Source organism: Cebidichthys violaceus, unplaced genomic scaffold, assembly GCF_023349555.1.
Source record: "Cebidichthys violaceus isolate CVI_PGR_0920_01 unplaced genomic scaffold, fCebVio1.0.p SCAF_3, whole genome shotgun sequence".
In the NCBI taxonomy this organism is placed as follows: Eukaryota; Metazoa; Chordata; class Actinopteri; order Perciformes; family Stichaeidae; genus Cebidichthys; species Cebidichthys violaceus.
This window is the reverse complement of record NW_027176483.1, coordinates 11,315,520-11,342,671: the sequence shown is the minus strand read 5'-3', so window position 1 is coordinate 11,342,671 and position 27,152 is coordinate 11,315,520. Positions and strand designations below refer to the sequence as shown.

Below are 27,152 nucleotides of genomic sequence, written 5' to 3'. Positions count from 1 at the left end.
GATTCCTCAAATAGGAAACTCTGCTCAGCAAAACAGGGAAAAAAATAAATAATTAAAGCTGCAAGCAGCATTGATCGGGCCCTCGCAACGTCACACACGTCGAGAGTACTGGCAGGACTCTGGTTGATGCGGCAATGCATTTCTGTGACCATCATACACTGCATGCACAAGTTAGATGATATTTCCTGCGTCGACCAGCAGCATAACAAGACCATGTTGCCAGGTCTTAAGCCTCAAATGTTTTGAGTGTACCTCCGATACAATCATAAATGTAAGCCTGTTAAGATCATTAAGAAAATGAACGTGTGAATGTGCTTCAGTATTTGTAACATAACAGACTGTCAGGTTACTGGGATGGAGTTCAACTCCCTGCAGTGTCCTACTGATTGTATTTGGACTTACATGAAAGTTAACAGAACAGCAGTGTCATTTGTTTTTACTTGAACACTTTAATTTGACACTGTTTTCATTTTAAGCTCTTCTGTAACTTTAGATTGTAGTGTGAAGCATTCATTGTAACATTTAACCTGATTCTCATGTAGAAGCTCTAGACAGAACATTTATACTAATGCCCACTGACATGGTTTGAAAAACACTGTTGATTAACTTTTGTTCTCCAAGCATCTTAGTTTGCACATATTTAGATCAGAGAAGTCTTTTTCTCATGGTGTGCCCACAAACCCTGTTTGGGCCGTTGTTATTATAGAATTCTGTTTACGTCTGTGGTTGCCAGTAGGTGGCGCTATGACTATGAGTTAATATTGGCATGCAGAAGACCTAAAATCACGACAGCAATCAAGCATGTCAAGTTTGGGGCAGTTTTGACAAAGTAAGGTTGAGTTACAAAAGCTTGATGGATGATGGCGAATCATGTAAAATTGCCGCGACACCAAGTCCATGTTATCCGATGAAACATCAAGCTTTTAGTAACTTTTAATCGTTAAGGTCTTTAGGTTGTTCTGACCAAATTCTAAGCTGATCGGATTATTTCCCAAGGAGGAGTTCGTAGTGCAGCACCTGGAAAAGGAAATAAAACCACAAGAAATTCATACAAAATTCAAAATGGCTGACTTCCGGTTGGGTTTAGAGCATGGACCCCTAGACTTTTTTTTAAGTCTACATGTGATACACCTGCTTACTTAATTTCATACATCTAGGTGAAACGTTCTGCGAGGGCTGCATCGTCGAAATATTGTAGGGGGCGCTATCGAGCCGAGTTGCCACTCTGAAGCATTAAAATCACATCAGATAACTACATTCAGGATTTTAAATGTGTGTGACAAGTTTGATTTTGTTTTGAGTATTTTTAGCCCCTCAAAAACACCTTTGTTTTTCATGGCGAGGAATGCATCGCCACGGCAACGGCATTTCACGAAACAACAAGCTTTGAGTAACTTTTAATCACAAAGGTCTTTAGATTGTTCTGACCAAATTCTAAGTTGATCTGATTAGTTCCCTGGGAGGAGTTCGTTAAAGTAGAGCGCCTGGAAATTGAAAAAACGACACTAGAAATTCAGACTAAATTCAAAATGGCTGACTTCCGGTTGGGTTTAGGGCATGGCCCCAGGAGACTTTTATTTAAGTCCACATGTGATACATGTGCCTACCAAATTTTGTTAATCTATGTGAAACTAACCCTAACCCTTTTTTAACCTCTCCAAATGACCATCGTTTTTCACGACGAAGACTGCGTTACCACGGCAACGCCGTTCGATGAAACATCAAAAGCTTAGAGAACTGGCATTATGAACTTCTTATATTTGTGTGGAACAAATTTGATGTTGATCTGATTTTCCAACTAAGAGAAACAAGCCAAAGTATAAAGACTTTAACTTACTGTTGCCAGTAGGTGGCGCTATGACTATGATTAAAAATTGGCTTGCAGATGTCTTCAGGCCTGGAGTTTAATCAAACATGTGAAATCTGGTAAAGATCTGATGATGCGGAGTCGAGTTACATCAGTTTATTCGTTCATGGCGAAGGATCGAAATTCGCAGAGCCGCCACGTCGCCACGCTTCGACAACTTCCTACAATTTTCACAATGAAGCATTATCAAGGTCTTAAGGCTTTTGTGACAAAATTTGAGAGAAATCCGATTAATCTGTGAGCAGTAGGGTGTCAAAGTACACAACCTATGACTTCCTGTTGCCACTAGGTGGCGCTATTACTATGATTCTAAATTGTCATATACATGTGTTCAGGGTCAGGATGTTATGACATCTGAGAAATTTGGAGCAGATTAGGCAATGTACAGCCGAGTTACAACAACTTCCTGTTTCATGGCGAATGGTGTTTTTTTGACGCCACGCCACGGACACATAGTTCGATAACTTTTTGATCTTTGAGTATCGTTTCACTGCCAAGGTCTCAAGAGCATACTGACCAAATCTGAAGGCAATCGGGTTTAATCTCTAGGAGGAGTTCGTTAAAGTACGGCGCCTTGAAACGGTCCAAAAACGTCATAAAATTCAAAATGGCCGACTTCCTGTTTGGTTTAGGATATACCTCCTTTTGACTTTTTTGTACGTCCCATCACGTTCCACATACCTACCAAATTTCATACAGCTAGGTGAAACCCAAAGTTGGGGCTACTCTGTAGGGGGCGCTATCGAGCTAAAATGTCATGCCGCAGCTGGACACCCCAATAATACTGGAATTTTCACCACGATTGAATTTTGTGCCAAATTTCAAAAGATTCCCAGTATCCCAAGCACCTCCTTTTTGCGATGAAACTGGTATGATAATAATAATAAAAAACATTAAAGCTGCAAGCAGCATTGATCGGGCCCTCGCAACTACGCGCACGTCGAGGATACCGGCAGGACTCTGGTTGACGCGGTCATGCATTTCTTTGACCGTCATACACTGCGTGCACGAGTTAGATGATATTTCTGCGTCGACCAGCAGCGTAGCAAGATCATGTTGCCAGGCATTATGCCTCAAATGTTTTGAGTTTACTCTGATGCAATCATAAATGTAAGCCTGTTAAGATCATTAAGAAAATGAATGTGCGTGAATGTGCTTCAGTGTTTGTAACATAACAGACTTGTCAGTTTACTGGGTGCAGTGTCCTGCTGATTGTATTTGGACTCACATGAAAGTTAACAGAACTGTAGTGTAATTTGCTTTTACTTGAACACTTTAATTTAACACTGTTTTCATTTTAAGCTCTTCTGTAACTTTAGACTGTAGTGTGAAGCATTCATTGCAACATTTATTCTGATTCTCAAGTAGAAGCTCTGGACTGATCATTTATACTAATGCCCACTGACATGGTTTGAGAACCACTGTTGTCTAACTTTTGCTCTCCAAGCATCTTAGTTTGCAAATATTTAGATCAGAGAAGTCTTTTTCTCATGGTGTGACCACAAACCCTTTTATTAAGTTCAGTGTTTGGGCCGCTGTAATTATAGAATCCTGCTTACGTCCGTGGTTGCCAGTAGGTGGCGCTATGACTATGAGTTAATATTGGCATGCAGATGTCCTAAATCATGACAGCAATCAAGCATGTCAACTTTGGGACAGTTTTGACAAAGTACAGTTGAGTTACAACAGCTTGATGGATGATGGCGAACCATGTAAAATGGCCGCTACACCAAGTCCATGTTTGATGAATTCTAAACTTTTAATCACAAAGGTCTTTAGATTGTTCTGACCAAATTCTAAGATGATCTGATTAATTACCTAGGACTAGTTCGTAGTACAGCACCTGGAAATGGGAAAAATACACAAGAAATTCATACAAAATTAGAAATGGCTGACTTCCGGTTGGGTTTAGAGCATGGACCCCTAGACTTTTTTTTAAGTCTACATGTGATACACCTGCTTACTTAATTTCATACATCTAGGTGAAACGTACTGCGAGGGCTGCATCGTCGAAATATTGTAGGGGGCGCTATCGAGCCGAGTTGCCACTCTGAAGCATTAAAATCACATCAGATAACTACATTCAGGATTTTAAATGTGTGTGACAAGTTTGATTTTGTTTTGAGTATTTTTAGCCCCTCAAAAACACCTTTGTTTTTCATGGCGAGGAATGCATCGCCACGGCAACGGCATTTCACGAAACAACAAGCTTTGAGTAACTTTTAATCACAAAGGTCTTTAGATTGTTCTGACCAAATTCTAAGTTGATCTGATTAATTCCCTGGGAGGAGTTTGTTAAAGTAGAGCACCTGGAAATTGCAAAAACGACACTAGAAATTCAGACTAAATTCAAAATGGCTGACTTCCGGTTGGGTTTAGGGCATGGCCCCAGATACTTTTATTTGAGTCCACATGTGATACATGTGCCTACCAAATTTTGTTATTCTATGTGAAACGTACTGCGAGGGCTGCTTCGTCGAAATTTTGTAGGGGGCGCTATTGAGCCAATTTAACACTCTGATTGAATAAAATCATATTATATAACTACATTTTGGCCTTGTGATCTGTGTGTCAAGTTTGCTTGTGTTTCAAGCTTTTTTAACCTCTCCAAATGACCATCGTTTTTCACGGCGAAGACTGCGTTACCACGGCAACGGCGTTCGACGAAACATCAAAAGCTTAGAGAACTGGCATTATGAACTTCTTATATTTGTGTGGAACAAATTTGATGTTGATCTGATTTTCCAACTAAGAGAAACAAGCCAAAGTATAAAGACTTTAACTTACTGTTGCCAGTAGGTGGCGCTATGACTATGATTCAAAATTGGCTTGCAGATGTCTTCAGGCCTGGAGCCTAATCAAACATGTGAAATCTGGTAAAGATCTGATGATGCGGAGTCGAGTTACATCAGTTTATTCGTTCATGGCGAAGGATCGAAGTTCGCCGAGCCGCCACGTCGCCGCCCTTCGACAACTTCTTACAATTTTCACAATGAAGCATTATCAACGTCTTAAGGCTTTTCTGACAAAACTTTAGAGGGATTGGAATAATCTGTGAGGAGCAGGATGTCAAAGTACAAAACGTATAACTTCCTGTTGCCACCAGGTGGCGCTATTACTATGATTCTAAACTGTCATATAGATGTGTTCAGGGTCAGGATGTTATGACATCTGAGAAATTTGGAGCAGATTAGGCAATGTACAGCCGAGTTACAACAACTTCCTGTTTCATGGCGAATGGTGTTTTTTTGACGCCACGCCACGGACACATAGTTCGATAACTTTTTGATCTTTGAGTATCGTTTCACTGCCAAGGTCTCAAGAGCATACTGACCAAATCTGAAGGCAATCGGGTTTAATCTCTAGGAGGAGTTCGTTAAAGTACGGCGCCTTGAAACGGTCCAAAAACGTCATAAAATTCAAAATGGCCGACTTCCTGTTTGGTTTAGGATATACCTCCTTTTGACTTTTTTGTACGTCCCATCACGTTCCACATACCTACCAAATTTCATACAGCTAGGTGAAACCCAAAGTTGGGGCTACTCTGTAGGGGGCGCTATCGAGCCAAAATGTCATGCCGCAGCTGGACACCCCAATAATACTGGAATTTTCACCACGATTGAATTTTGTGCCAAATTTCAAAAGATTCCCAGTATCCCAAGCACCTCCTTTTTGCGATGAAACTGGTACGATAATAATAATAATAAAAAACATTAGAATAACAATAGGTCCTCCGCTCCGACTACGTCGGTGCTCGGGCCCTAATAAAAAACATTAGAATAACAATAGGTCCTCCGCTCCGACTACGTCGGTGCTCGGGCCCTAATAATAATAAAAAACATTAGAATACCAATAGGTCCTCCGCTCCGACTACGTCGGTGCTCGGGCCCTAATTAGAATAACAATAGGTCCTCCGCTCCGACTACGTCGGTGCTCGGGCCCTAATAATTAAAGCTCGCCTCCTCCCGCACGTCAGGGGTGCCGACGGGACTCCAACATATGCAGCCGAGATCGTCTGCGACAGTCGGAGAACGCTCTTACGAGTCCGATGCTTTTTTCTGCTTGGACCGCGTGATGCAGGAAATGATGCTCTGCAAATAGTCCACAGCATCCTGTATCCGCTGTGTGGTGCTACAGAACATGCACAAACATGTATTATGTTGCTTTATAACAACTGTAGACGACATTGTGTAAAAGTCATGTAAATCGGATGCCGGTTGTCAAAAAACGCAGAATTACGTTGGCCAGCAGGTGGAGCTGTGAGTATTAGTGAAAATTAGCTTGTAGACATCCTCAGGCCATGAGTGTTATCAAGCATGGGAAGTTTAGGAGCTTAAGACCGGCTGAGTTACATCAGATTTTTTCATGGGGAGTCACGTAAAGTAGCCGCCCACTACGGCTAAGCCATTCCGTCAAACGTAAAGCTTTTGATAACTTTTAATCACAAAGGTCTTGAGACTATACCGACCAAATTTGAAGTGGATCCGACAAAGTGCGTAAGTGGAGTTCGTTAAAATATAGCGACTAGAAATGAGCCTAAATCCATTAAAAAATGACACAAAAATCAAAATGGCAAGCCACTGATCCATCAGCCTACTTTTTCATGGCGAATGATGCGTTGCCATGGCAACAGCGTTCAACGAAAACTCCCAATATTCATGATGATGTATAATCAACGTGTTAAGGCTATCTTTACAAAATTTCAGACTGATCTGGTGAACTGGCTAGGAGGAGTAAATAAAAGAGCACTACGTCGGTGCTCGGGCCCTAATAATAATAAACATTAGAAGAACAATAGGTCCTACGCTACCGACTATGTCGGTGCTCGGGCCCTAATAAACATTAGAAGAACAATAGGTCCTACGCTACCGACTACGTCAGTGCTCGGGCCCTAATAATAAACATTTGAAGAACAATAGGTCCTACGCTACCGACTATGTCGGTGCTCGGGCCCTAATAATAATAATAATAAAAAAACATTAGAATAACAATAGGTCCTCCGCTCCGACTACGTCGGTGCTCGGGCCCTAATAAACAAACTATATAAATACATACATACGACAGTCCTTGGTAACGGCCGAGAGGAACGCCTTTGATTGTGTAGCTGGCTTTGTAAGAGCAGTTAGGCAGGACATCTTCTAGAAACATGTTGTTTATCAAAGGCACTGCAGACAAACACAACACACAGATTTGAGATACAATCACTTTGTGCGTTCAGCATGAGGAAATACGTTGTAAAACACTTGCAATTAATGGTAGGAAATGGAGGATGAGGTGATTTATCTGCTGCGAGGCGAAGAAATAGGGCAAAAGAGAAACAGCTCTCACCTTTGTGCAGAGTGTCTCGTGGGTCTTCCCTCAGCATGTCTTCTGCACCAGTCTGCTGTATTGTGGGGGTGGGCTGGTGACTTGCAGCCGTCTGTGGTATGTGGGCTACGACATCCATCGGCAAGGCAGACTCATCTGTCGGACGAAGCCACAGTGTATCAGAATAAGTCAAGTGCTGTGTTTATTGTAAAAGAAAACCACTGATAGGCAAACAGTTTTGGATTATGAGACACTTTGTGATAGAGCTTGAACCCTGAGCTCACTGAATTCACTGAATGATGTATTTTTAAGTAACAGGAATGAAGTGGGTTTTTGTACTTACCAACATAAAGGGAGATGTCACTGGATTCAATAACCTTGAACCCAACGTCTTGGTCCAGGAGCCGCCACTGTGTGAAAACCAGCACAAAGAACTGCATGTCTCTTCCACTTTATTTCTCACATTGCACATGAAAATGACCACATACCTGACATGAGAGTTGGACCAAATTAAATGAGACTAAGAATGAAGGAGAGGACATTTTCTATGACTGCAGTCTATATACTTACTCCCACCTCCACATGGTCAGTCCCTCTATTGTTTTGCTGGTAGAGAACTTCAAAAAAGTACTTCTTCTGAGCAGACAGCCTGTCAGAAAGTGAAAGTTAATATTCAGTACTTCAATATAGTCACATCTGACGCAATCTAAACTGTTTCTACAAAGAAAAACAACCATGTTGCTCTAAGAGCAGGATCTGTGGAGGTGGCTGCTCTTTCATTTTTTCACCATTAAAAGTTTTTTGGGGAGTTTTTATTTATCCAAATCTTGTTGTATGCTGTACAGATTGTAAATTGAGGCAAATTTGAGCTATTGTGTTATGTAAATGAACTTGACTTAACTAGATAAAAGGAAACAGCATCTACCATGGTCAGATACAAATCTGTGTATCAGTCTCTTTTCTCTGGGGCCTCTTAAAGCTGATGAAGCAGATATTACATATTTGTTTTAATTAGGGTCATTTTAATACTTTACTCTTTGTTTTATCTAAATACATTTCTGCAAACTTTAGCTGATGCAGTTGTCAGGATCCCTATTCGTATTTGTGAGTGTGTCAGTGTGGGAGGTGTGGCTCTGTCCCCTTACTAGATTAAGTGAATAACAGCATCACAGAGAAAGGATTAATCAACCATAAACTTCTAGATCAATTGATCTTCCTCTTACAGGTTTGTCCTACTTGAGAATCTTCAAACAGACACTCTGAATAAACGTTTACACCCTTGTGGAATTAATGTAATATGTCATGTATTCAAACAAACTTTTTGAAGTCTAAATAATCTGCACAAACAAGGCCACACATAAACATAAGTGTGTCAGTGTTGTTAGAGGTGCTTACATTTAGGCATTGGTTTGTTGTGATTGAAAGGACACTCCTGCAATTTAGTTTTGCACTTACATAAAAAAAGAAGGGAACTTGCAAGAGACGGATTGGGCAGATCAAGCTCTGATAAATATATATTGCTAAAATTAGGGCAGTTTGGGTTGTTTTTATTGAGAGACTAGAAAATGCATTTCCTGCAGAAAATGTGTTGGAATGAACGCTGAAATGAATCGCAAAAAAATTGCCGAAAATACAGAAATGGGAGACCACCTGTCTGAAAAATGTTGAAGGCCAAAAGCATTGAACTGCACTGCTGAAACCCCTTCTAGTTGAAATGTATAACTGTCAGAGTTGGAAGCTAAACTGTATTATCTAAAGAAGCTAAGAACTATATTACAATGCAGGAAAAGCTTGAAGCTAAATGATTTTACTGTCAAAGTAATAGTAGTAAAAGTAGTAGTAGTAGTGGTAGTAGTAGTAGTAGTAATAGAAGTAGTAGAACTATTAGTAGGAGCAGTAGTAATAGTAGTAGTGATCATAGTAGTAGTTGAAATAACATTAGTATTAGTAGAAGTAGTAGTCGTAGTAGTAATAATAGTAATAATGGTAGTAGTAGTAATAGCAGCAGTAGTAGTAGTCATAGTAATAGCTGTAGTAGTAATGTAGTATTAGTAGAAGTAGTAGTAGTATTAGTAGAAGTAGTAGTAGTATTAGTAGAAGTAGTAGTAGTAATACATAAAAGCAGTAATAGCAGTACTAGTAGTATTAGTAGTAATAGCATTTGTAGTAGTGGTAGTAGAAGTATTATTTTTAGTAGAAGTATTAGTACCATTAGAAGAAGAAGTAGTAGTAGTAGTAGTAGTAGTAGTAGTAGTAGTAGTCGCAGTATTAGTAAGAGCATTAAGTATTTTAACAAAAAAGCCTAATGCCCTTCTCAGGGGTTTGAAGTGGAAGGGTGACAAGGACAAAAGTGACATCCCATATGTCAGAAGTTCTGTTGTATGAGGCAGATACCCCTGTCAGTTAATTCGGGTCCTTGGTTATGATTGGCTGAGTTGCGTGCACACCTGTTGTAAAATACTCGACAAACACAGCTGTGATCAAATTACAAATGTATCGCTACACTCTTTGATGTCGCTGATGTGGGTTAATTACACAAACCAAACAATACTGTGTATAATGTGGTTTTATTGTTTTATTTTGTCTTTGAGGGAAACATGGGGTGTGTTTACACATAGCAGTTCTGACACTGAACACAGGGTGGCGCATTGAGCTAAAAGCGCATATAGGGAAGTGCCTGGTGATGAGAATCAGGTGTGTGGACAGGAAGCTAACAGTTTTTGACCGTGTCAGCAAGCGTGTCAGCAAGCGTGTCAGCGTAGCGTCTCCAGGTGTTGTATTATACTGTCATGCAGTATCCTGTGGTGTTCTGCTATGGTGTCAATGTGCAAACTGAATAAACGGATCATATGGATCGAAAGAAAGACAGCGCACTGGACAGTGAAATGTTTGTGGCATGAACATGCATCCGAACAAGTTCTCCTGTTCGCCCCCCAGTGGCTTTAAAGATAAAATGGATATTTGTTTAAGTAACTACACTGTGTGTTCATGTATTCACATTGTTGACATCAACTGTTGATGTATCAGTATAATATCATCTGGTGCAAACTTACTTTATTGGTGAGGAGATCTGACTGGCATACTTATCAAACTCGCCCGGGGCTGTCCATTCTGTGCCTTCCTAGAAAAAGAAAGCCCACATGAAAACAAACATTACAGTTTAAGGTGTGAAAAAAATACTTTTTCCCATTGAGAAGACAACAGTCCCACGTACCTTCCCAACCCATGCCAACAACTGCAAGTTAAGTGGATAGTCATCTGTGCTGAGCCACAACTCAGAGTTGTCATCAGAGCTCAAACCAAACACAAACTCTCCTGAGAAACGAGGAGAAAAAAGGAGATAAAAAGAGACAGATTGAGGGAGAGATAGATGGAGATATATAGCATGCATGCACTGAGTGTGGTTTCAGACAGGAACTAGTTCAAAAAGTACATGTTGTACCATCAGTATATGGATGTAGATAACCAAATATCCTGATTCCGTAGTTGGTCCGCTGAGGAGTGATGGCCAGCTTCTGCACTGTAACCCTGGACTGAAAAAGCGAGGAAAGGCAAACTTCGAGAATCAGCCATGATATTTACTCAAAGTGAGACTACATCTTGAGTCCAGGGGCATGAGGATCTAGCATGTGGATGTAGAATGCAACTCTGAGTGAAAACAACCGTGTGTGTTGGACTACACTTGTGTATGTCTTTGCACGATGAATACCTGTACACAATTTCAATGGGAATCCTTCCTATAGTTGCTAAGATACTTCCGTCTGGAACAAAGTGGTAGACCGACCAACATTTCCATCCATACTGCCATGGTGCTAGCCTTGTTAAATGTGTAATTTATCGATTAGATATAATTAATGGCAACTGAGTGAACTCGGAAGATAAAGGTTTTACTCACATTAGGATACAGAGGGTAGTGCAGGTTCTTGCGGAGGTCAGCTGTAGAACTGCCACACCAGTCTTCAAAGACGTGCAGATTAGCCCGTCCCTTATACTGCAGGAAGTATACAGAGAGTGAAGACGATGCTAAAAACACACTGCTGTTTGTGCTGCAGTAAGTCTGCAGTGGGACAATTAACCATCTGGCCTCAGTACTTTGCAAACTAAAACCAACAAATACAGACTTCCTTAAATACCATTTAATTTACAATGACAGGACTTCTGATTTCAACTGACACCCGATTCTTACTATCAACCATACTTCATACTTTTATTTAAAGAGTCAGTTCAGCCAAATTATAAAACATTACCATTAGTGGTATCTAGCCATGCACATAGTTTTGGTTTAATTTATTTGCTCAGGTTTTTAAAATACCTGGCTCCATCCTTATTCTATAGAGGTGAATAGAATGTTGTATGTGGTGCTCAAAACATTATGAAATTACATTAAAAAAAATACAATTTATCTCCACAGAATCCAATTAATCTGAAATAATCCACAAAAAAAAATTGTATTTAATTTTTCTGTGTTTTGAACACCACATTGAATTAGGGTGGAGGTAAAACCCTCAAACATCTAACAATCTATGCAAATGATAAAATCAATACTATTTGCATAGCTGAAAGCCACTAGAGCAGTGGTTCTCAACTGGTCTGGCTGCGGGACCCACCATCACCCCTTAATGACAAGCCGCGACCCAAATGTTCAACTTCTCAAATGTATTTAATGAAAAGATGGTGCAGTTTGAACCTGAGCTGAAAATGTCCTCTATATATATATAGATATATCTATAGATATATCTATATATCTATAGATATATAGATATAGATATATATAGATAGATATATAGATATCTCTCTATAGAGAGAGAGAGAGAGAGAGAGAGAGAGAGAGAGAGAGAGAGAGAGAGAGAGAGGTAAATGATATAGATCTATATATAGATCTATCTATATATTCCAGGGATATCTCCTAGAATAAACAGTATAAAAAACTATAAAAGATGATCTTGCAAAAAAAACAAAACGCGTAACGGGGGATCATTTTGATCTCAACTATACACCTGTAAAGTTTTGTGACTGCATCTTGCACAGTTGTGATGCTGCCGCAGTGACAAAATCGTTCCAGAGACAGACAGAAATATAAACACCGAGCAAAATACTAGTTCTGTGGTAGTTCCTGCTACAGTAGGTGTGTCCAGGACCACAGTTTTCCATGATGACACACACATCCTCACAAGGTGAGAACAATACCAGCACCACTGTTGCAACTGGAAATCACTGATCGTTTGTATATATTGTCATACCGCCCAACCCTTTTTGGATGTACACTTTGTGAAACTATTATAATTAGTGCTGGGCAATGATTCAAATTTTTAATCGCATTGTTATGCACAAAGTTCAATAATTAATTCCAAAGTATTGTATTGTGCATTTTTATTCTAAAAGTACTGCTATATGAACAAAAGTGCAATAACATTTGGTTTGCAAACACTTTAAACAAATAAGGTGCTTTTTAACAGCAGTATTCCCTTTACACAGTAGCAGTTATATTTCTTGCACTATCTGTGCTAAGTGTGCTGACTTTATTTGAACCGTTCCACTGCTGTGCAACATGAATAAAATGTTCCGCGCACATTTAAGCAAAATATCTGTCTTCTTTTTTCATTAGTCAGAGCATGTGAATGCAGCTCCCACTGTTCATCAATATAATGCACTGTAACTCTGAGGTAATTATGGTTACCCAGCAATGTCCAGTAGTCTCCAGTGAGAGCTACAGCTGGTGCACGTTGCAACGCTGTCGCTTTTGTAGTCCTCTCCTTTTCATACAACTCGTGTATTCTTCTTGTGATGGTGCGTCTTGAGGGAGGCTCATACGTGCCGTCATTCGTTGCGATCCTAAAGGTGCGTTCACACCAAACGCAACGCGAACGCACCTTGAGAACGTTCCTCAGACCGACATCTTCCACAATACTAATCGGCCTGCAGTTTGTAGCTATCCACTCCGCTGTGGGATTTGTTAGCTTGTCTTGCTTTTGTTTATCTATACTTCTCCCACACGCTGCATCCAACGTAGTCTGCCGCAGCCCCCCTCCACTGTTTGTTTGGGTGATTTGCTGGCATCAACGGTGTGTATTGCATTTAAAAAAATATATAATATAATATATAAATATAATAACGCGTTAAGTTGCCCAACACTAATTAGAGCCAGACACAGTAACAGCTTCCCCCAAAAATTAAACATGAGGTGCAAGCAACTGGCCAAAGCACAGCGCTATGACAGAGCAATGGAGGCTACTGAAGCTGATTCTGCTGCAGGAAACACACTTTATACAGAGGTAAATGCACTGAGGTGGGAGGAAATTGGGCAGGCCTGAGCAGGTAATTAAAAAAAGGGGAGACAGAGTGTTTGCATGCAGGCACTGTAGACACAGAAGCACACACACACACACACCTCTGGTTTCCAGGTTGGTGGAGTGTAGTTGAACCCCCTAACAGTTGAATCCCCTGGTTGATGGTCCCCTCCGAACTGGAAAACACACATACACACAAGTGTTAGCTTGGTTTCCTCCATCCTTTCCTACACAAACACATACTCTTGCATCACCATATTTTCTATCACCACTTCTTTTTCAATGCATCAAACTTACTATTTTGTTAAACACGACTCCCTTCCAGCTTCTGCGGTCAAGATTCATACCTGAGGAAGTGGGTGAAAACATCAGCTGACAGGCAGATATGCATAGACTGTGCAAAGAAGAACACTGTCACAATGTTTCTTCTGATGATTTGAAAGAAATGTGTGATTTCCCCAGGAGGCAGCACCCATTACCGTTTACCTTGAGATCTACCTGTTTGGCATCCTGCTGACTTTGCATTTAAACAAAATGTATTCTAATGGCTCAATCTGCTCCTTATGGCTGGTGGTATTTGAAAATCTGCTTATTTAAAGAGCGAGCGTTTGTGAGAGGAAGTGCACATGTACATGGATGAATGACAAACTCTTGTAAGCCAAATCTCAAACAGTGCTACTGAAAACATGGCACAGACAATGTTCTGCTACAGTGACAACCATGCCTTTGAATGACTCCATACTACGTAGACTACCATCACATCCAATGCTATAAATCTAACTCACTTGATGCTTGGTAGCAGGTCCCGTCACTCCGGGTGTTACAAGCTTTGTAACGTTTTGTTTTGAGCTAACAATGGAGCCCAATGTCCCAACAGAGTCCCAACCACTCCCTGTTTCAATTCAACGTTTATGACCACTGAATGTAACTCCAATGAGCTGCTATTACTTGGCACTCGTGTCAGCAAAAATCTCTGGCAGTCTAGCTGAGCAGATGCAGAAATATTATTCCTTCTAACCTCTTCAGTCATCTTTCAAATTATAGGGTACATTTTAAAAAGGAGGTCCTCAGTGTTGGCTTTTTTGTGAGCTTGTGGAGTCAGTCAGTGAATTGGGATTACAGCGCCAGTGGACTCAGAGTCTGTCATTATCACCAGGGTGAGATCTCCAAACACACTCTTGAGACATGTGGGCCAATTTTGGCAACACACGTAATTCTAGAGTGGCGGTTAAGAAAAGCAAGAGAGGAATATTTTTATCTCCATCTGCACTCATCCAGTCTTCCTACTTGCCCTCTTGTGTTTCCTTTTTGTCACAATATTCCCCACAGCTCTGATAATGCATTTGTTTTGTTGTTCTTTTTTTTTTTTATTAATTCTGTCATCAAATTCAAGCAATTAAAAATGACTGTGCTTTGTTTGTAAAAACTGCTTATTATTAACTGAACTAAATATTGTTCTTCTCTATTAAAGGATTATTTAAAAAATGTGGGAAAAGTGCCCAATAGAAAAAAAATCTGCCCACAGAATCATTTAAAGTGGACATTTAAAGGCCCTGTGTGTAAGATTTAGTGCCATCTAGTGGGGAGGCTGCAGATTGCAACCAACTAAATACCCCTAAACTCACCCCTCCCTTTCTAAGCGTGTTGGAGAACTATGGTAGCCTTCAGGATTTTATTACAACTAAGAGCTACTCTTATCAATACTCTGCTTTTCTACATGACCATAATTGCTTTTTAAAACGTATATAGAATTGTAAAAAAAAAAATGGAATTCAGAACAGGATTAAAAATTATATTTAAATGAAAGCTGCAGGCAGCAATGAACAACCCTTGCATCCTCCCGCATGTTGGGGGTGCCGGCGGGACTCCGGCTTGCGCGGCCGAGGGTGTCCGCAACCGTCGGACAGCGCGCCCGCGAGTCTGACGAAATCACGTAAAGTAGCCGCCCGCTACGGCTAAGCCATTTCGTCAGTAAAGCTTTTGATAACTTTTAATCACAATGGTATTAAAATTATACTGACACAATTTTAAGTGGATCTGACAAAGTCCCTAGGAGGAGTTCGTTAAAGTATAGCGCCTATAAATTGTCCGAAATCAAGGGAAAATTCACACATGAATAAAAATGGCCGACTTCCAGTACAGTTTAGAGCATGGTCCCAAGAGACTTTTTTCTAAGTCTTCATGGAATACATGTACCTATCAAGTTTCATACATGATGCCACGGCAACAGCGTTCAACAAAAACTCACAATATTCATTATGACGCATCTTCAATGTCATAAGGCTGTCCTTACTAAATGAAAGACTGTTCCGGTCAACTGGCTAGGAGGAGTAAATTAAAGTATAAAATATGACATTTCCTTTTGCCAGTAGGTGGCGCTATGAGTTATTGAAAATGTTGCCATTGATATATGCTCAGACTTGAAGTAGCATCATGCATATGTAATTTCTTGCAGATTGAATAATATACCTTTGAGTTATAACAACTTTATTGTTCATGCCGAATGAGGCAAAATGGCCGCCACGCCACGTCAAGGTTCTTCCATGAAAACTCACGAATTTGATAACTTTTCATCACAAAGGTCTGCAGAACATCCTGACCAAATTTGAGGTTGATGCCATTAATTCTGTAGGAGGAGTTTGTTAAAGTACAAAGGCTGAAAACTGCAAAAAGTGATAAAAAACATGGCGGGTTTACTGTAGCGCTCCCTAGTAGTTGAATGAAATGAAAATGTCAGGATATGTTACGGTATGCGATGTGCACATATGCTGTAAATTTGGCGATTTTAGGACAAATGGTTAAGAAGATGTGTATTGATATATAAGCTACGCCCCTAAGAAGTTTATTGGTCCATATCTTGTAAACGCAAAGAGATATCAAAAACGTTTAATAAATGTTGATGATGTAGATCCAATAATGATCCAGAGCAGATTTGGTAGCAATTGGATTCAGCGTGTAGGAGGAGTTTGCAAAAATGTGTTTTTCACAAAAATCAAAATGGTGGAAAATCTAAGTAGGTGGAGTTTAGGTGTTTGAGAGATTTTTTTATACATTACATTAGTCATTTAGCAGACGCTTTTATCCAAAGCGACTTACAATAAGTGCATTCAACATTGGTAATCAAAAGAACTACTAGTCACCAGAAGTCATAAGTACATTTCCTTTTCCAAACAAGCATCTAAGAGCATGAAGCAGAGCATAACTCAGAGCCAAAGTACAGTGCAAAAACAAGAAAAACAGTTAGTGCTATAAGTAATATGAATACAATAAGTGCAACAAGCTAGTATGAATACATTAAGTGCTAAGTGGAAGGCTCAGGGTAGCACTTCCTGAAGAGGTGGGTTTTCTTTCACTGCCCTGTAGGCTAGCACCAGAGTCTTAGACTGGATGAGTTCTTACAGGTAGCCAGTGTAGAGAACGGAGAAAGGAAGTTGTGTGGGAGAACTTGGGGCGATTGAACACCAGGTGAGCTGCGGCTTTCTGGACAAGCTCCAGAGGTCTGATGGCTGTCGCCGGGGCTCCGGCGAGTAGAGAGTTGCAGTAGTCCAGGCGGGAGATGACAAGAGCCTGGATGAGAACCTGCGCCGTCTCGTCAGTTAGGAAGGGACGAATCCTCCTGATGTTGTAGAGCAGGAATCTGCAGGAGCGTGTAACGGATGAAATGTTTGCTGAGAATGACAGTTGGTCATCTAGGGTCACACCCAGGTTCCTCGCAGTCCGAGTTGGCGTCACCATGGTATCATCAATGGTGATGGACAGGTCCCGGTGCGGGCAACCCTTCCCCGGGAGGAACAGAAGCTCGGTTTTGTCTAGGTTGAGCTTGAGGTGGTGTGTCGTCATCCACTTTGAGATGTCAGCCAAGCATGCAGCGATGCGCGTCTCCACTTGGGTGTCACCGGGGGGAAATGACAAGACCAGCTGGGTGTCATCGGCATAACAATGGTAGGAGAAGTCATGCGAGCGAATGAGCGAATAACAGAACCCAGAGATGTTGTGTAGAGCGAGAAGAGAAGGGGGCCCAGGACTGAACCTTGCGGAACCCCCGTAGTCAGCATGCGTGGTTCCGACACGGCCCCCCTCCAGGTCACCTTGTAGAGCTAGCGGAGGTGAACATGTGTGTTGAATTTCAAGTCAATTGGACATACTTGCCGAGGGGCGTCTCCGGTCCAACTTCTAGGGGGCGCTAGAGAGACATTTTTTTTTTTTTACACACAAATATGCAACCTATATGTTGGAGAAAAATAACTTTTAGAATGATCAGTTGTTATTGTTTAACATACAAGGCTCCGTGAAGTCTGTGACTACTGTGTGAAATCTCTTCACACTCGTTAACTCAGATGTTCCTCGTTTAGCAGTCACTGTGACCTTCTGTAAGGGACGATTGTATATCTTACTAAACGTAAAGATGACGTTTGCTTGTGCGGAAGGGGCAAGTTCAAGACATGCCACGTACCTTTATGCAAATGATTCTGTGCAAACGCACTTGTGTGTTATCTGAAGTATAAATATCAGAGACTCAGAGACAGACCTCTGAGCAGCCTTGATACATGACTTGTAAGTGTTTCAACTGTGGCTAGTGAAATTGAACTCAGCTTTCCAAAAAAATCACAGTTCATTCATGATTTATCAAGGGGGGGCAATTACTTTTTCACATAGGGCCAAGTCGGTTTGGATAGCTTTTCTCCCTCAATAAATTAAATCATCATTTAAAAACTGCATTTTGTCTTTACTCAGGTTATCTCTGTCTAATATTAAAATTTGTTTGATGATCTGAAACATTTAAGTGTGACAAATATGCAAAAAAATAAGAAACCTGGAAGGGGGCAAATACTTTTTCACAGCACTGTGTGTGTGTGTGTGTGTATATATATATATATATATATATATATATATATATATATATATATATATATATATATGTGTGTGTGTGTGTGTGTGTGTGTGTGTGTGTGTGTATATACACACACACACACACATATATACACACACACACACACACACACACACACACACACACACATATATATATACACACATATATACACACACACACACACACACATATATATATACACACATATATACACACACACACACACATATATATATATATATATATACACACACACACACACACACACACACACACACACACATATATATATTAAAATGGGACTTAACAGCCCATAAACTTTGGCTTTGTATCAACAAGAAAATATTCACCACATATGAATAGCATCACACATTAGGCCTATGTATACTATAAAAGCAAAATATAGAATTAAAACCAGTTGTACACAGGTAAAGAGCCTATATAAATTACTGTACTGAGACATGTTGTCCACCTGGCCAACTGTAGAATGTATGAAATACAACTAAGAATACTTTCATAATATTCCTTTTAAATAAAATAAATTGGATATTTAATGTTTTTTTTAACAAATGAACATATACTGTCATAGCCTGGCTAACTGTGAACTATATGCCAGTAAGTGATATGGAATTATGACATTCACATTGAGAAGATACAGCATAGTGCAAGATTAGATAGTCAGACGTCTCTTGATAAGGTTATCATGAACATACAAGCTCCCAATCTCCCTCTTCCTACAGCTAGCTACTCGACTGATAAGCTAACTTGCTAAACACTGGCTATGCACTAGCCTAGACAGCATGCTAGCGTCATTAGCATGTTAGCATCGATCGCTAGCCTGATATTATAACCATCACCATGTATATTCAATAGGCTATGTAGCCAGACCCAGACATACATTATACATCAAGCTAATTGACATCTGTCACACTCAGATAAATATTTGATAGACAATCCGTTGAACTTGAAGATCTGAAGACTGAACTCATGAACTGTTTTTTGATTCGTGGAGAAAGTATTTTGAGTATTTTAAATACAAAATGACTCCACTCTAAAGTATTTTGTTACAAAATACGTTAGATTTTTTTATCGGTCCTATCAAATACAAATTACATTAAAGCTGCAAGCAGCATTGATCGGGCCCTCGCAACGTCACACACGTCGAGGGTACTGGCAGGACTCTGGTTGATGCGGCAATGCATTTCTGTGACCATCATACACTGCATGCACAAGTTAGATGATATTTCCTGCGTCGACCAGCAGCATAGCAAGACCATGTTGCCAAGTCTTAAGCCTCAAATGTTTTGAGTGTACCTCCAATACAATCATAAATCTAAGCCTGTTAAGATCATTAAGAAAATGAACGTGTGAATGTGCTTCAGTATTTGTAACATAAACTGTCAGGTTACTGGGATGGAGTTCAACTCCCTGCAGTGTCCTACTGATTGTATTTGGACTTACATGAAAGTTAACAGAACAGCAGTGTCATTTGTTTTTACTTGAACACTTTAATTTGACACTGTTTTCATTTTAAGCTCTTCTGTAACTTTAGATTGTAGTGTGAAGCATTCATTGTAACATTTAACCTGATTCTCATGTAGAAGCTCTAGACAGATCATTTATACTAATGCCCACTGACATGGTTTGAAAAACACTGTTGATTAACTTTTGTTCTCCAAGCATCTTAGTTTGCACATATTTAGATCAGAGAAGTCTTTTTCTCATGGTGTGCCCACAAACCCTGTTTGGGCCGCTGTTATTAAAGAATTCTGTTTACGTCTGTGGTTGCCAGTAGGTGGCGCTATGACTATGAGTTAATATTGGCATGCAGAAGTCCTAAAATCACGACAGCAATCAAGCATGTCAAGTTTGGGGCAGTTTTGACAAAGTAAGGTTGAGTTAAAAAAGCTGGATGGGTGATGGCGAATCATGTAAAATTGCCGTGACACCAAGTCCATGTTATCCGATGAAACATCAAGCTTTTAGTAACTTTTAATCGTTAAGGTCTTTAGGTTGTTCTGACCAAATTCTAAGCTGATCGGATTATTTCCCTAGGAGGAGTTCGTAGTGCAGCACCTGGAAAAGGAAATAAAACCACAAAAAATTCATACAAAATTCAAATTGGCTGACTTCCGGTTGGGTTTAGAGCATGGACCCCCAAGACTTTTTTTAGGTCTACATGTGATACACCTGCTTACTTAATTTCATACATCTAGGTGAAACGCATTGCGAGGGCTGCATCGTCGAAATATTGTAGGGGGCGCTATCGAGCCGAGTTGCCACTCTGAAGCATTAAAATCACATCAGATAACTACATTCAGGATTTTAAATGTGTGTGACAAGTTTGATTTTGTTTTGAGTATTTTTAGCCCCTCAAAAACACCTTTGTTTTTCATGGCGAGGAATGCATCGCCACGGCAACGGCATTTCACGAAACAACAAGCTTTGAGTAACTTTTAATCACAAAGGTCTTTAGATTGTTCTGACCAAATTCTAAGTTGATCTGATTAATTCCCTGGGAGGAGTTTGTTAAAGTAGAGCACCTGGAAATTGCAAAAACGACACTAGAAATTCAGACTAAATTCAAAATGGCTGACTTCCGGTTGGGTTTAGGGCATGGCCCCAAGAGACTTTTATTTGAGTCCACATGTGATACATGTGCCTACCAAATTTTGTTATTCTATGTGAAACGTACTGCGAGGGCTGCTTCGTCGAAATTTTGTAGGGGGCGCTATTGAGCCGATTTAACACTCTGATTGAATAAAATCATATTATATAACTACATTTTGGCCTTGTGATCTGTGTGTCAAGTTTGCTTGTTTCGAGCTTTTTTAACCTCTCCAAATGACCATCGGCGTTTTTCACGGCGAAGACTGCGTTACCACGGCAACGGCGTTCGACAAAACATCAAAAGCTTGGAGAACTGGCATTATGAACTTCTTACATTTGTGTGGAACAAATTTGATGTTGATCTGATTTTCCAACTAAGAGAAACAAGCCAAAGTATAAAGACTTTAACTTACTGTTGCCAGTAGGTGGCGCTATGACTGATTAAAAATTGGCTTGCAGATGTCTTCAGGCCTGGAGTTTAATCAAACATGTGAAATCTGGTAAAGATCTGATGATGCGGAGTCGAGTTACATCAGTTTATTCGTTCATGGCGAAGGATCGAAATTCGCAGAGCCGCCACGTCGCCACGCTTCGACAACTTCCTACAATTTTCACAATGAAGCATTATCAAGGTCTTAAGGCTTTTGTGACAAAATTTGAGAGGAATCCGATTAATCTGTGAGCAGTAGGGTGTCAAAGTACACAACCTATGACTTCCTGTTGCCACTAGGTGGCGCTATTACTATGATTCTAAATTGTCATATACATGTGTTCAGGGTCAGGATGTTATGACATCTGAGAAATTTGGAGCAGATTAGGCAATGTACAGCCGAGTTACAACAACTTCCTGTTTCATGGCGAATGGTGTTTTTTTGACGCCACGCCACGGACACATAGTTCGATAACTTTTTGATCTTTGAGTATCGTTTCACTGCCAAGGTCTCAAGAGCATACTGACCAAATCTGAAGGCAATCGGGTTTAATCTCTAGGAGGAGTTCGTTAAAGTACGGCGCCTTGAAACGGTCCAAAAACGTCATAAAATTCAAAATGGCCGACTTCCTGTTTGGTTTAGGATATACCTCCTTTTGACTTTTTTGTACGTCCCATCACGTTCCACATACCTACCAAATTTCCTACAGCTAGGTGAAACCCAAAGTTGGGGCTACTCTGTAGGGGGCACTATCGAGCCAAAATGTCATGCCGCAGCTGGACACCCCAATAATACTGGAATTTTCACCACGATTGAATTTTGTGCCAAATTTCAAAAGATTCCCAGTATCCCAAGCACCTCCTTTTTGCGATGAAACTGGTACGATAATAATAATAATAATAATAATAATAATAAAAAACATTAGAATAATAGGTCCTCCGCTCCGACTACGTCGGTGCTCGGGCCCTAATTAGAATAACAATAGGTCCTCCGCTCCGACTACGTCGGTGCTCGGGCCCTAAAAATACGCAAAAGTAATTGAAATACGTATTTCAAATACAAGTAACAGAAATACTGCCAATCTCTGGTTGCCGTCAACTCATGCATCGTTCACTTCACCTGGTTCACTTCACCACAGCGGCTATCAGCATGCACTTTGTGTGTGTCTGTGTCTGTGCGTGTGTGCAGTTGGAGAAACTTAGCCCGACAGAGAGAGCAGACCAAATGCATCTGCAGCGTGATAATAAATTACATCAAATCATTAAAACGTACTAATAGAAACACCAGTACCGTCGGGGCTTATTTCACAAAGAAAATGTAAATGAACAAAACATAAGAGCTCTCCAGTGCGACAGGGACTTCCAGCCACCCGGCAGAGCTACGAGTGTGAGAACAGACAACAACCAAACCTTGGGGAGATGTGTGTTGACCACATTTCTTGACCCATAATCTAGTAATAACTGTTCATTTTAAAGTAAATTTGATGTGTGCGCGCACGAGCACACACATCATGTGCGCGCGCGCGAGCGAGCGAGATTTTTTGATTTTTAAAAAAAAAAACTTTTATTGATCCAGAACAGATTACTGTCACATCATGAATTCAAATAAATAAGAAATAAAACAACTCCTCCAACCACAGAAACATACATATCAAACATGAAACTCATCTTTTTACTTCAGTCATCAGTCAAAGTTGAACTTTCAACCTGAACTAAAGATCAAAAAGTACAACAGACTCAAGAAAAGTCTTAGATTTCATATGTCCAATAGTTTCCAATCCGTTAGACCGGATCGTCCCCTGAAGGCACCGCGGTTCATCGGTTCCCATCAGCAGACTTCTTCTTCTTTAACGTCGTCCAGCAAGACCAGGTCTGCGTTCGATCCGTAGTCCGGTTCCCCGTCTTGTAGACGACCCCAGAAGCTGAGCTGGATGGAGCGAAGCAGCTTCCAGAGCTTCTTCTGACTCCAGCCTGCAGCTGTTTAAAGCAACGCTCACACCTCCATGAGGAGACGCTGCCCAGAGCATCTCAGTGGCTTTGACTTCAGTGGAGACTTCAGGTACTGAGGCCCGGTTCTGTCCATCTCTCCACCGGTGATGTTCAACGGTGTGATGTTGAGGCTCTGCTTTGAGGGGTCAGAGCAGAGAGACAGAGAGCAGGACAGAGACACAAACACTGTGGAGACCATGATCATCAGGGTTTCGTCTGTTGAACAGTTCTACCTTTCTGTGCTTTGTAAAGGAGAGTGATCTGCTTTTTAAGGCGGAAACGCTTCTTCTCCTCCAGAAGGTGCCTCCATGTGTGGACTGATCGAAGGAATTTGGTGACATCACTGAAGTAATCACTTATTCTGACAGATTTCTTATTAAATGTTTGATCCAGATATGAGTTGATTTCTTCCAGTGTATACAGGTCTATGTTTATGCTGGAGGTTCCACTAGCAGACATGTTTACCTCAGAGTCATGCTCCATGTCCTCCCCACCGGACACCTGGCTGTTGGACCCACTGGGTTCATCACGTGTGGAGGCTGCCTCCTCCACGCTGTCCTCTGGCTCCGGTCGCTCAGTCCGAGAGCTGCTGTCCTCTGCAACGTCAGCCTGCTCTGGACCAGCAGCCTGACTTTGGTCAGCTTCAGCTGTCGGCCCTTTACTGCTGCCTGCTCCACTTTCCCTGATTCCTTCATCTGCTCCTGCTGTCAGTGCTTCCTCTGCTACTTTCCTTCCCTCTGTTGTGAGACTCAGAACAGCTGAGTTGTCATCGATCATTTTTTCTCCGCCTGAATCAGCTCTCTGTTCCCCGACCTGATTGTTTGTCTGCCCGCTGTGTTCCTCCTCGGTCGGCGGATCATCGCCCACCCCCCCCCCCCCCCCCCCCCCCCGGAGCAGCGACCTCCGCCGGCTCATCATTCAGCCGAGCCCGGGTGTGATCGAGCTCCTCCGCCGGTACGGCCCCCGGCTCGGGGCGCCCTTCGGCCGGCCTGCGAGGACAAGCGGCCCGCTTGTGCCCCACATCCCCACACTCAAAGCACCTGATGCTACCTGTGCTAGCGTACAGCATGTAGTGTCCCTCCCCGTGTTTCACCCTAAAGGAGACCTCCAGCGTCTGAGAAGGACCGGTAAGGAACATGAACACCTGTCTCCTGAAGGACTGGACATGTTTCAGTTTATCGTCTTTACAGCCCAGACCCACAGTTTTGAAGCTGCTCGCCAGCTTCCCGAAGCGCTGCAGCTCCCGCTCCAACACCTGGTTGGAGATGAACGGGGGAACACCGGAGACGGTGACCCGGGTGGAGGGCACTGCGAGCGGGGAAACCTGCAGATACACGCCGTTCAGCGTGACGCCGCTCGATATTAAATCCGCCACAAAACGCTCCTCTTTTAGAAACACCACCACACCTCTGTTCATCCTGGAGGCATAGCTCAGGTTAACGTGTCCCACACGGTCCCCCACAGCCAGGAGAACCGCCTCTACCGGGACACACGGGTCGGGTTGAACCCGAACTCCATGTCTCAGCGACAGGGACGGCGTCTCAGAGGCAAGAAACACGGTTTTCTGTCCGCCAAAATACCACTGATCACACAAAAATATCACCACAAGTCAGTCACACAGTGAACTATGGATGAAAAAAAGATGAAACGTTTGAAAAAAAAAATCACCAAACATTTAGCAACGCTCACCACGCTCTCTACCACCACGCTCTCCACCAGAGAGAGAGAGAGAGAGAGAGAGAGAGAGAGAGAGAGAGAGAGAGAGAGAGAGAGAGAGAGAGAGAGAGAGAGAGAGAGAGAGAGCGCGCAAGAACTGCAGCCTTGTAATTAAGTTCGAAAATGTCTCCATGAAATTAAGTATCAAGCATGAACTTTTATTATTAAAAAGTACAATAATACTCTGTTGTATTTTATTAAGCTGCACTTTGTTGTGCGGCAATGAACTGCTGTTTTTTGTAAGATGTTTTTTTTAAAAGATTGAATGCAGCCTAATCTTTCTGCAAGGTTGTGTAATGCTTCTTTTTTACGTGTACACTTTCCATTATTTCGCTGGTGTATCAGTTACAGGTTGATTATTAAATCTAAGCGCAGTCTAAATGATGCATTGCATAAATAAAACTTTAACGGGCAAACACTTGTTGAGCAAGCCTGTCGTAACAGTGACCGGCTGGCAACCACAAACTTACCGGGAGAACTGCTCCGTGTTTTTACAGCAAACATCTCATGGTAGACGGACACAGCTCCGAGCGACAGAAGAACAGCGAACAGAAGATATTTGCGATTGTGCATCAAAATCCTCACGGGGAAACGTGCCGCGACCATCTTGGCAATCAGGCGATTAATCGATGGGCACTCAAGGAGATCTAAATCCTCCTGACCTCTGCTCTGGCTAGTCCGACTTGTCAGTGCACACGGAGCCTTATATATAGCGGAATGAACTGTGAAATCTCACACCAGTTCCAACTCAAAACCACTCTCATCACATGGAAAAGACAGAAAATTACTACTTCTGCCTTCAAAATAAAAGCGGATGAGGATTTAGTGGTGAAAAAATAATCATTGATGCGTGCACGCACGTATAACTTGACTGATATTCACTATATATTACCGATAGCATGTGTTGTTTCATTTATAGTTTTGTTAGTATTGTTGTATACGCACAGTCTATATACGCAAACATGTTTGTCGCTGGATACTCTATTTTGAAATATAATACCGGAAACACGTTTTTGTTTGCAGCTAGTTTGACACTACTCGATCTGAGATTGAAGCGGAGGAGTGAACATGGGCAGCACCCATTAGCGTTTACCTTGAGAACTACCTGTTGCACGTAGCAGCCACAATTTCGGTCAAAAACATGCCACTTCTCAGAGGACGCTCTCCCTGTTCCATTTATAACAAGTTTGACAATTTATACCAATAGTATTAATCCGAGCACAACAACGCCATTTTAGGAAATTCAACTAAAGATGAAGTTTTACCCACACATTATCAAGGATTCTGAGGACACTCAGGTTCATTAGCAGGAGACGTGGTTCCACGACAAACAATTAATCTTTATTACAAAAACAGTGATTCACAGATCATTTTGAACACAAACTACTAATAAAAGAGCCTTAGGCCTATACATTTATTTAAAAGAGAGGCGCAGGGCTGCGGCTTACCAGCGGCGAGGTGGACCAGTACAGGTGAGGATCCCAAAAGAGGAGGCACCCCGATCACACGTGGGCACGAAAATCACTCACACACACAAACACAGTGAGGGTTCCGATCCAGAGGTGCACCAAACCACACAGCACACCAAGGGAGACACCAACACGAAGAGGCACCAACCCCACCACCGTAGGCTTGACAGCTCCTACAGGGACAAGGAACACAATTACCACACGCTCTGGTTCTCAGAAAGGAAAATAAAAAAAGGAAAAAATAAGAAAAGACAAAACCAAAATACCTCAGGTTAACTGATCAGTAAGGGGGATGATCAGCTACCCAATGTATATAAATCAAATGCCAGAGTGGGCCTTAACATCCCCTGTCAGATTACAGTAAAATGGCTCAAGCTAAAATAAGTTTTTCTATATTAAAACCCCAGTGATGCTGACGTAAACAGCATGAAGCCGGGGTGCAGTTCTGTTAAAATCAGGTCAGACCCTGTAGGCGATGCAGCACAACAGGGTAGGCAAAACAGCAGCGTTCTTACATGTGAGCATTGTTAGCTGTAGCCACTTTCTGGCAAAGCTTTCTACTCCAACCCGCCAAAAGTCTCCTGTAATACAGAATGACATCAAA

General features: G+C 41.5%; 1 protein-coding gene across 1 annotated transcript in view; it reads right to left on the bottom strand.

Moving 5' to 3' along the window:
• The window catches only part of LOC137881192 (beta-1,4-N-acetylgalactosaminyltransferase 3-like), a 35,473-nt gene extending 9,717 nt beyond the window's left edge, over window positions 1-25,756 (bottom strand). The window contains exons 1-11 of the mRNA XM_068722994.1: window positions 25,550-25,756; window positions 13,759-13,808; window positions 13,563-13,637; window positions 11,070-11,165; window positions 10,617-10,707; window positions 10,389-10,489; window positions 10,228-10,295; window positions 7,745-7,823; window positions 7,518-7,584; window positions 7,196-7,330; window positions 6,923-7,032 (exon numbers count right to left, since the gene is read on the bottom strand). Of these exons, the coding sequence (XP_068579095.1) occupies window positions 6,923-7,032; window positions 7,196-7,330; window positions 7,518-7,584; window positions 7,745-7,823; window positions 10,228-10,295; window positions 10,389-10,489; window positions 10,617-10,707; window positions 11,070-11,165; window positions 13,563-13,637; window positions 13,759-13,808; window positions 25,550-25,685 (1,008 nt within the window). The 5' untranslated portion in view covers window positions 25,686-25,756. The remainder of the gene's footprint in view (window positions 1-6,922; window positions 7,033-7,195; window positions 7,331-7,517; window positions 7,585-7,744; window positions 7,824-10,227; window positions 10,296-10,388; window positions 10,490-10,616; window positions 10,708-11,069; window positions 11,166-13,562; window positions 13,638-13,758; window positions 13,809-25,549) is intronic.
• Window positions 25,757-27,152: the final 1,396 nt, after the last annotated feature.